The sequence below is a fragment of the Oryza glaberrima genome, chromosome 9, assembly GCF_000147395.1.
Source record: "Oryza glaberrima chromosome 9, OglaRS2, whole genome shotgun sequence".
Classification (NCBI taxonomy): Eukaryota; Viridiplantae; Streptophyta; class Magnoliopsida; order Poales; family Poaceae; genus Oryza; species Oryza glaberrima.
Genome location: NC_068334.1, coordinates 18671018 through 18682015, shown reverse-complemented (window position 1 = coordinate 18682015; position 10998 = coordinate 18671018). Strand labels below are relative to the sequence as shown.

Here is a 10998-nt window from a genome sequence, read left to right as displayed (position 1 = left end):
TTACCACATTGTGGATACCCTTATAAGAGCATCTCCAAGAGACTAGCTAAATGGCTCTCCAAGCCAAAATTTTGCTAACTTGAAAAAAAAAAATCTACTCCAACAGACTAGCTAAATGACTCTCCAAGCCATTCGACTGGCTAATTTCCCCACCTCACTAGCCAAAGTTGGCCAGCCAGGACGGCTGGCCATCTGGTGTGGGTCCCACCCCTCTCTCCTCTCTCTCTCTCCCCCTTTCCCTATCCTATCCCGGCTACCTCCTTGCCCGCCGCCTATTCCGCCCAGCGCCACCGCCGTCGTCCTCCCGGCGCCGCCGCTGCCGTCTTCCCGGTGCCGTTGTCCTCCCGGCACCAACCCCGCCGTCGTCCTTCCGGCTCCGCCGCACTTCGTCTTCCCCTCGACCATTCGGGATCTGGAGCAGAGCGGCGACGGCAACGGCGACGACGACGACGAGCCGGCCCTGCCGTCGCCATCCGCGCACTCCGCGCCGCCGACCTCGAGGTGATGGCGGTGGGCTGGGGTTGGGGAAAGGGGAGGTAGCCGCCGCCCGCGCCTACGAGGGACGCCGCCGCGACTCCGATGAGACCGCTGCCGCGCCTACGAGGGACGCCGCCGCGACTCCGACGAGAGGCTACCGCCCGCGCCTACGAGGGACGCCGCCGCGACTACGCCGAGGCCGCCGCCCGCACCTGCGACGCCGCCACGACTCCGCGGAGGCCGCCGCCCGCGCGTACGTCGCCGCCATGACTCCGCCGCCCGCGCCTACGAGGGACGCCACCGCGACTCCGCCGAGGCCGCCGCCCGCGCCTACGATGCCGCCACGACTTCGCCGGCGTCGCCCCTTCGCCGGCGGTGCCCCCTGCCGGCTTTTCCCTCCTCGTGGCCTGCCATCGGTGATGTAGTTGGGAGGAAAGTGAAGGGGGAGGAAGGAGTGAGAGACTTACATACGGGTCCCAGTGTCATACACTCAAAATAGAGAGGGTGGATGGAGAGGCTGTTGGAGTGAGCAACGGGTTTAACTTGCTAAATCAATTGAAGAGTTGGCTATATAGGTATTTGAAGAGTGTGATTTGGGTAGGCTGTTGGAGATGCTCAGAACGCGAAGAAACCGAGGGTAGCAGAGATTATTTTGTTGGGCCGTAACGGTTTGGCCCGCGAACGCGAATTCAATCCTTATCGCTCAAGTTGATCCAACGGTCAGAAATAAGCGGACCCACTTGTCAGTAGGAAGTTCAGATAGACGAGGTGGACCCACCCATCTCCTTCCAGAATCCGAGAGGTCCCCACTTCGCCGTGATCCTCTCGAATCCACCGGCGACTCCGACGAGCTGGTAGCATTAGCGCCTCGACTTTGAGCCGCCGTCGGCCTCCGCTCCGGTGGGTCACGGGGCCGCATGGATGGAGTAATCGAGCCCAGAGAAGCGGGTCGTCGGCGTCATCCCCCGCCATTCCACGACGCGGCGATCTCATCGGCCGCCGCCTGCATCGAGGGAAAGTGGGAAACCCCTCAACGGGCACCCTGGATGGCTGCTGCGGCGGCGTAGGGCGCGGCCGCCATCGACACATGCATCCGGCCGGAGAGGAACCTGGCTGGCGTCCCCCCCCCGCCGCCCGCCGCCGCCGCAGCACCCGCCTCCAGCGACACACACACCGCCGCGGGGCGCTCCGCTCGTCTCACCCACCCGGCGCAGAGCGGCGCCGCGAGGGGCGAGAGCGAGCGCGCGCTACCCGCGTGCACGCGGCGGCGGTCGCAGGCCGCAGAACCTCGCGGCGTCCGCCCGCGTCATTCTCCGGTTCTCCCCTACGGTCGGCAAGCTCGACGCGGGTTTCCATGGAGCCCGCCCAGGTGCTCGCGAATCGCCATGGTCTCCATGGAGCTCGGCGCTGGAGACTCAGATATTCAACCGCGAATTCAGGAATCCTAATTCCGATTTCTCCCTAAATTGGGAGGCCCATTGCTGAGAAACAATCTCGCTCGGCGGCGCCTATGTGGTCTCTCTCCCTCGTTTTCCTTCACAAGATACAGATTCCGAGAGCAAATAAGTAGGAGACTAAAACGGAAGTCGACGCCGGTTTCCTCGATTCGTGGACGGACGAGCAATCGTGGGTTCGTGGTCATGGGATTGGGGTATGTGCTGCTGAAGCGCTTGCAGCGAGAGCGTCGTCGTCGTCGTCGTAGTCGACATGCCCTAGTTCCCGGTAAGTCGCCTTTTCCTGTCTCAGCTTGTCTGCTCTGCTATTCATGTGAGGATGCAATGAGTTCTGCCATTCATGTGACAATGCAAATTATTCATGCCGGCCTCATTGTTATGCTTATGCTTATAAGCCAAAAATTGAATTTAGGACTTAATTTTAATGTTGATTTTTTTTTCATCTTAGTTTATTTGACAACATTTGCTTTTGAGTTGCTAAGGACACGTATATAAAAGTTTTATTCACAAATGATTTTTTATTTGCTAATAAGCGATTCGGATAAGCATATGAATAAGCTAAACAATGGGGTTTCTCATCTATTGCTTGCTCAGAGAATGTACTTCAGCATTGTGCAGCAAGACTCGGATTTCGATTTTGTAGTTTCCTCTCTCTTTTGCGAGTAGGTGAAACTGATTCGTTTAGATTGTTAGTCCAATTGTTAGTTTCAATCCGTATGATCTTTTTGCGAGTACCTCTTTATGTTTGAGATTCCTTTAGATTGTTAGTTTCGACCATATGATCTTTTTGCGAATACATTTTTATGTTTGAGCAGGTAAGTTCTCCGGTTGAGCACTTGAGCTCCCGTTTACCCCCAGTCTGCATCTGTTCATAAAAGAGATTGTAATTAAGAAGACCAAATAATGATGCTTATCTACTAAAGGTTTTGAGAGTAGGAATCAGCATCCACTCAAACACTAGACCAAGCATGTATTGTTTGCATCATAATGCTTAATTTCTTGTTTCTCCTGTTGACGCATGTACTATATTCTTAACCTTTAGTTGTTGCAGATGAGTCTATTGCCTCACCAGAGAAACGAAAGGGCTCATGTTATCAACAAGATGACAGTCCTCGCAGTGGCAAAAAGATGAGATATTCAGGTCCATACCTTCCTGAGGTATGGACCTGGTAGTGGAAGACTAACAGAGTTACAGTGCAAATAGTGCGTAAAAGTTGGTGTAACTATTCCAACTAAAACAGAAATTTGCGTACATATTTCACTTTGTTTATTTTTATACTCGTCACAGACTCATAGATGTACCAAGTATGTCTTGTTCGACTGCGGTAATTGCAGATGACATCATGCTTACCTGCTGATAACCTTGACTAAAACAAATGTCTTGTATCTGGCCCATTCTACCTGCAGAATCTCATATTTGCTAAAGCTACAGTTACTATTCAGACTGCACACAAATTGCACACAAACCAGAGTCATGGGAAGCACACAAATTCAGACTGCTGTATTACACTGGTTTGTTTTGGTATCTTAGGATAACTATTACACTGTTGAACTTTATGGAAAAACGTATCAGTGCTTCCTCCGCACATGTTTACTTGGTTCACACTTTCTATTAGAACATTGATTTCATGTTATCCTTCCTAATTCTTATACAAGTGGTGGATAGGATTGATCCACATATTATTTTAGGACCACAATCATTTGTCAAGTATGTTGCCTAAGTCATGTTGCAACTTGCAATCAGGGGAGGAAACAGGGGGAGGCGAGCAGTGGCTTGGCCTCCCCCATGCATTCAAATTTCACAGTATTTTTTACTGTAGCTTTAGCAAATTTTGAAAAAAATTAACACTATTGGCCCCCTCCAACATAATGTTTTTAAGGTTTTTGGCTGTGTCTTGCAATACCATCCATAGCAGTAAAATGTATACAAGCTAGTAATAACTAATAGCCCTTCTCTACACAATGCTCAATTTAACTACCGCAGTTACAATCCAGTTGTTTTAGCCTTCAAGTTTCCAATGTAATGGTTCACTCATGCTTGTGCATGCAGGAAATGTGGCAGCATATACATTCCCTTATGCCAATGAAAGACGCTGCCCGTGCTGCCTGCTTGTCTTCTGCCTTTCTATACTCTTGGAGAAACCGTCCCAAACTCTCCTTGAGTACTGAAACGATGGGTATCGTTGAAGGTACAACGGATTTCATCAGAAAAATTGATCGCGTTTTGGAAAAACACTCAGGCATTGGTGTGAAGGCTCTTACGATTGAGTTCAATGGTCTCTTCAGTACCAAAGCACGCAGTTACCTCGAAAGATGGCTTCAAATTGCTGTTACACCAAGGATCGAAGAGCTCAGCCTCTCGATGTCCAAGGGAAAAGCATATTATGACTTTCCTTGCTCACTTCTATCTGATGGGAGTGGAAGCTCGATTCGGCTTCTTGATCTTTACTGCTGTACCTTTCACCCCACTGCGGAGATTGGTTGCTTTCAAAGCTTGACGAGGCTGCATCTGGAGTATGTGAGAATCACGGGGGATGAATTGGGGTGCGTTTTTTCCACTTCGTTTGCTTTGGAGTGGTTGAAACTCCGGCTTTGCCGTCATATAAAATACATGAAGTTGCCTTGTGTGCTACAGCGGCTGACCTATGTGGAAGTGCGTGGATGCTCCAGGCTGCGAGTAATAGAGAACAAAGCTCCAAACCTTCACAGTTTGCACATTTTTTATCAAGCTTATCACCCTATACAACTCTCCTTTGGAGAGTCATCTCTGGTGAAGAACCTAAGTATTGGGTATTCCTCTGTTCTCAATCATGCTTGCGCGGAGCTACCATATATTTTTCCAAACCTCGAAACTCTTACCATACGCTCATTGGGTGAGGTATGCTTTCTCGGTGGCTCTTAAACTTTTTTTTTATATTTATGTTCACACATTTGAACATGGTATTTAGTCAATCTGAAGCATCTTTCTGCAGATGGTCAGTACACCAATGGTGCCTAACACATTCCTCCATCTCAAGTACTTGTGTATTACTCTTTCTGCAGTAACTCTCTCTCCATCATATGATTATTTGTCTCTGGTTTCCTTTCTCGATGCCTGCCCTTCCTTGGACACTTTCATCGTGGATGTAAGCCACACCTTCACCCTGTAAACTTGTCTAGTTACTACTTTCTGGAACCAATTAATTCAACTATAATGGACTTGTCATTTTCAGGTATCCACAAAACACCCAGAGAACGATTCAATTTTCGAGAACCCCTCACATCTAAGGCAGTTGCCAGAGCAACGCCATGACAACCTCCGGAATGTGAAGATCACTGGATTCTGCTCCGCGAAGAGCTTGTTGGAGCTAACATATCATATCCTCGAGAATACATCAGTCGAATGTCTTACATTGGACACCAGTTTTGAGTCTTTCAGATGTTCTCCCGGCAAACCTGGTAGATGCTCGCGAATGCCAAAGGATGATCTCACGGAAGCCTCTAAAGCACTCTTCGCTATCAGAACATACATCGAGGGAAAAGTTCCCTCCACGGTTAGACTAAATGTGGTTGAGCCTTGCAGCCGTTGCCATGTTATGGAACCTTTTACTGTCGAAACTCGAAAGTAACAGCGGAAATGAAATGCAGTAACACAACACTCATGTTTTTCTTTGCGTGCATCATGTAGTAACTGCGTTTCTCTGTGCACTGTACTAATGTATGTGCATGTTGGAGTGCTGAACTTGCCCCTTGTCACCAGGATGCAGAATAATAGTTGCCTCGTTCATCATAATCATTCATCGAATGCTTTTGTGTAAATCCAGGTGGCTTCTATATTGTCTCTTTAGATTTATACACACCGTTTTTAGCTGCGTACTTTCAAGAATTATGTTATACTAGGATAGAGTGACAGGCTGCTCTTTTTATTGGAAACTCTGTCTAGTATTTGCCTCTGTAATAGTATTACATGGAATGAGATCAAAGTTGCATATACATCTGCCAACTGTTTTGCCGTCAAAATAGAATGACAGTAGTCTAGCCGTAAAAAATGAATCAGCCTGAGCTCAAGAAAAAGAATCACAAGTTGAAACCGAGCATTGCTGAGAGAGAACCAGCAGTACTCTCAGCAGTACTGAAGGCCTTCAATAGCACAGTTGAGTTTGGCACAGCTCTAGCTCCCAACTCCAACATACCTAGAGCTGGAGTTGTGCCAAACGGTATAAATTCTCTATTTTCTGGAGCGGAGTTAGCAGAGTTGCTCTGCAAAATTGTACCACGGGGGTGGAGCTAGGTTCTTGCTGCTCCACAGTTCTACTATATTCCTGCCAAAAGACCCACTACCCTTTAATTTGTTAATGTATTTACACAAAAGTGCCATTAAACTACCCCCTTCACACCCCCTCTCCTCCCATTCTCTCTCCTCAGTCCTCCCCATCTTCCTCCGGTAGCGACTAGCGGCCTGGCTGCTGCGGCGGTGGCGGGCGGCGTCAGCGGCGGCGGGCAGGTGGCGCGGCTGCGGATGGCACGCGAGTGTAGCAGGGTGATGGGCGACAGCGCATGGGTTGGACGGCATCGACGACAGTGGCAATTGGTGGCGGGTGGGTGGCGCGGCTGCAGCGCACGGGGTGATCACCAGCGGCACATGGGCGGACCGGTGGCGACGGTGGCAGCGGCGGCAACGGCAAGGCGATGCCAACCAAGTGTTTGACGAAATGGTGACAAGGGATGTGATGGTGTGAAGCTAACCAGTCTAGCCAAACACTTTCACACCCACCTCAGCTACTATAAGAGCTATCTCCCATTAGAGTTGGAGTTTGAAGCTCTACCAAACAGGGCCTATAGTGGATCGATATGATCTGATTGGTAATGCAGAAATTCAGATGAAGGTTGTTTGTAACACATTGCACTGTGCGGTTGTGGCTGATCGAGTTCATGGCAATTCTAGATGAACTGTGAAGGAGGATTTGGGATAAATGTAAATGGCATTTGAGAAAGGTCCAATGGTGAAATTGAAGGTGCACGAGACGTCGAGCTCACCTAGCTGGTACATGTCGCCTCCGCCCGCCGTCGATCACCATGACGGCGAGACATCAAGGCCTCCTCGTTAGTAAGGCTGTCAACGAGCCGAGCTCGAGCAAGTTTGTTTGTCTAGGCTCAAGCTTGAGCTCGAGCCAAACCTAGTCCACCTTTGAGCTTTTAAACAGGCTCGGCTCAAAAACTCGGTTAGGCTCGCGAGCTTGACCAAGTATACTATATAAGAGGCCGCAGTGGTGCTCAGGATTCTCGGATGCCGGCGTGGCACAGCATTGCTGCTCCGAAACGGGATTGGGTCAACTAGGCAGGGGCTCGGGCACCGGAATTCCCCTCTCTATATATATATTTTCATTTTTCAAGCAAGGCGAGAGTTTAATCTCCGAACACTAGCTGGCTTGGATTTAAGCGACGGCAAGGCCCATAGCTCTCTCCTGTCTCCTCCAGTACCACTATCTTCTTTGCCATTGGTGCAAGCATCAAGAATTCATGCCCTTTTTTTAAAAGAAAAAATGAAAAAAACGAAGTCACCCGTAAGCAGTTTTGAGTTGGGCCTCTACATGCATTCTCAAATATATCAAATCTTCAGTCGTGCTTCTGAATCCCAGTCATTTCGGTTGAGCATGCAAATTCAGCCAATCTCCCTGTAACCAACTACACATTGACTGAATTTCTACTTGTCCTGATCGATATGCAAATGAGACTGAACTTCCAAGGGGTTCAGAATTTTATTCTCCGAACCGCTAGGCCAGAAATTTTTTTGATTTCTTTCTTTTCCTAGCGATGATGGTGCAAGGGGATCGGAGATTATACAGCTCTTGCAGCTCACGGCGAGGTCGGCGGCCGCCATTGATCGCCATGGCCGTGAGCTGATGAGACAATGTCTGCCTCTGTAATAATACATGGGCTGTGATTAAAGTTGCACATTATTCATCATTCAATATTTTTTATCAATCTCTCTCTAAATAAATTACTCCTCTATCCCAAAAATAATCCAACTCTAGGGATGAATGTAGACATATATGTATCCAGATTTATCCCTAAAGTTTTTTTTTTTTGGGACGGAGGGAGTATTTGCTATCAACTATTTTGCCAGTTAAACAGAGGGACTTGTGATGTTCCGGACAGAGATCTCGTGCAGTCCGTTCAGGTTGGGCCGGAACGGGCTGGGCGTCCGTGCGGCCCGTTATGTTTGTGCCGGATGGGATTCTTTTTGGGCCAGAACGGGAGGTCTCGTACATGCGGCCCATTCTACAGTCGGACTAAAGTACTTTTTTCTTGAGGAAAAAGTACACCAAAGGTCCCTCAACTTGTCAGCGAGATATAAAAACGTCCTCAAACCGCAAAACCAGATATACGAGGTCCCTTAACTATACAAAACCGGTCACCCGAAGTCCCAACACAGTATTGACGCCAGATTTGTCCTACATGGCTAGCTGAGTCAGCGTGGGTCCCATGTGCCAGATGCCACATCATCTCTCTTCTCTCCCTTCCTCTCTCTCTCTCATTGGATTGGCCGGGCCGGTGGATTGACGCCGCCACCGCACACCGCCGCGGAGGCGGATGCGGACGTCACCAGCTCGTCGCACCACGGGGAGGGCCTCCTCGATGGCCATCGGCGGAATCACCCTAAACTCGCCGGTGGAGCTGGAGCGCGGACGACGACGATGACGCCCAGGCTGCCGCCGAGCCACCGACAAGCGAGCGAGCGAGACACGGCGGAAGAGCGCGAGGGGGAGACGGCGGTCCGTGGGAGGAGGACACGCATTCCGGTGGCCGGGCTGCTCGAGCACTTCAAGCTCATCGGCTGCTTCGACGACGGCAGCGTGGAGTTCATGACCGTCGCTGCACGTGGCATGGGTAAATGATGTTAATTTATGCTCAACGTGGATGGAAATTGATCAAAACCATTTACAGTTGATGGATTACAGAAACACACAACTGCCACCCTTTTGGAACTCACAAACCAAGATTTGCGAGACAGCAAGAGCTATATAGCTTAAGAATATTAACGCAAGAGGAACTACTAAAACAGCAAACAATAAAACCAGGGCCTCCTTTTGTTTCAACGCAAGACCTTTTGTTTCGACAACACGGGAATATGAAAATAAGCAGTTCAATACGCACCTTGATTTTTGCTTGCAATTTGGTTGTTGCTCCTGGTTCCTTCTTAGCATTTGGACTCTCCAGGTTTTCCTTCCCAGAATTTATGTTCTCAGATTGTCCGCCACTTACCAGCACCTCACGGGCTTCTGCCAAAGCAGCAGCAGTCTGCACATTTATCTGCTTCACAAATCCTAGCGCATTGTAGGTTCTATCAGCTGGGCTGACGAAGTATGAACCCTGGGAGGAACATATGGCCACAAGAAAGTTCAGCAGAGAAAACAACAGCAAGCAATGCCCCCAGTGCGTGACAATATCATTGATTAATGAAAAAAAAAACTCTCAGGCATGACTCAATAATAAGAAATTAGAAATATATTTCTATCCGCTTAGATTCAGCCATAGTCCACCAAGTTAAATGCTTGTTCCGAACACTTGACTACTTGAGCTCTGCATCTCAAATTCATAAATTTTACAAAGTGCTAAATGTACCTGAAATTGCATATCTACGAACCAAGGGGACTTCCATGCTGAAGGAGATTCTAGTCCTCTTTTGAGGCATGGGGTATCAGCCAATCTAACAAGAGCAAGGCTTCAGAATTCAGAATGGCATATTAAAAGGAACAAGGATCAAGTAATCTCTTCATACTTCAGTAGCAGGAAACAAGCGGGGTTTAATTCCCTAATGTAGTATCTTAAATGCATTCATCAGTAGGATTCTAGTGTTCTTCAACGTTCTCGTCGTCAGCGCCGAGATCGTCACCGTCGGGCGTCGGCTGGTACAGCGGCAAGGACCAGAGAAAGCTCCTCCTCTACTGCTACTTCCGCACCGGCTAATGAGCCCGACACGAGTCGCCGCTGCACGGCGCCGACGCCTCCTGCTCCCGCATCGCCGCGCCGCCATGTTCTCCTCCCGCGGACCGCCGTCTCCCCCTCGCGCTCTTCCGCCGTGTCTCGCTCGCTCGCTTGTCGGTGGCTCGGCGGCAGCCTGGGCGTCATCGTCGTCGTCCGCGCTCCAGCTCCACCGGCGAGTTTAGGGTGATTCCGCCGATGGCCATCGAGGAGGCCCTCCCCGTGGTGCGACGAGCTGGTGACGTCCGCATCCGCCTCCGCGGCGGTGTGCGGTGGCGGCGTCAATCCACCGGCCCGGCCAATCCAATGAGAGAGAGAGAGGAAGGGAGAGAAGAGAGATGATGTGGCATCTGGCACATGGGACCCACGCTGACTCAGCCAGCCATGTAGGACAAATCTGGCGTCAATACTGTTTAGGGACCTCGGGTGAACGGTTTTATATAGTTAAGGACCCCGTATAACTGATTTTACGGTTTAAGGACGTTTTTTATCTCGCTGATAAGTTGAGGGACTGAAACTTCAGTGTACTTTTTCCTTTTCTTGAAAAAACACGAGCCCACTTATAAATGGTCTCGCGAAGGTTAGGACCCACCTACCAGTGTCAAAAGAACGCAACCACCGCCTCGTGGTCGCGCGCCGGCCGTGTGCCGGAGTCCCGCTCCCTCTGTCATGGCTGCTGACATGACACTGCCTCCTTCCTCCTCACCGTGTCCTTTCCCTTCCTCCTAGATCCCCTTTCTTCTTGTCTTATCCGTTGTAAAAGACTTATTATAAATTTAATCGATTTATTATATAGCCGTAACGGCTTATTGGCGATAAAAAAGTAATTTGAGCCTAATATTTTTATATAATTGTTCTTAGAAATTTAAAAGCTAATAAGGAAGAAAACTACGTTGAAAATATTTTAAAATCAACTTTAAAATTAAGTTTGAAAATTTAAATTTTAGATTTAGCTTTTTTATTTTAGATTGGCAAAGGTGTCTGCTCTTGCTACCACCTTTGCTAATGGCCGCGACGGAGCACAAGCCGGCCGGTATAGGTGATGGCGGCGTGCTGAGGACGTCGATAGCGACGCCGGCGATACCGAACATTAATCTCATAC

At 49.3% G+C, this 10998-nt stretch overlaps 2 protein-coding genes across 3 annotated transcripts; one reads left to right on the top strand and one right to left on the bottom strand.

The window, feature by feature from the left end:
• The first annotated feature begins 227 nt into the window (after positions 1 to 227).
• LOC127785272 (uncharacterized) lies at positions 228 to 6140 on the top strand. Of its 2 annotated transcripts, XM_052312707.1 has the most exons (5): positions 228 to 2199; positions 2983 to 3089; positions 3982 to 4809; positions 4904 to 5056; positions 5144 to 6140. In XM_052312707.1, exons 1-5 carry the CDS (start codon positions 2118 to 2120, stop codon positions 5537 to 5539), a joined length of 1566 nt encoding a protein of 521 aa, XP_052168667.1. In that variant the 5' UTR covers positions 228 to 2117; the 3' UTR covers positions 5540 to 6140. The 2 variants fall into 2 exon arrangements, with proteins under 2 accessions (XP_052168667.1, XP_052168668.1); XM_052312708.1 differs by lacking the exon at positions 2983 to 3089 and having other exon boundaries at positions 5144 to 6132.
• Positions 6141 to 8655: 2515 nt separating this feature from the next.
• LOC127785088 (uncharacterized) lies at positions 8656 to 10311 on the bottom strand. Its single transcript, XM_052312510.1, has 4 exons — positions 9694 to 10311; positions 9537 to 9621; positions 9069 to 9284; positions 8656 to 8786 (listed from the first exon to the last, which is right to left on the bottom strand). Exons 1-4 carry the CDS (start codon positions 9747 to 9749, stop codon positions 8775 to 8777), a joined length of 369 nt encoding a protein of 122 aa, XP_052168470.1. The 5' UTR covers positions 9750 to 10311; the 3' UTR covers positions 8656 to 8774.
• Between the last annotated feature and the right edge of the window lie 687 nt (positions 10312 to 10998).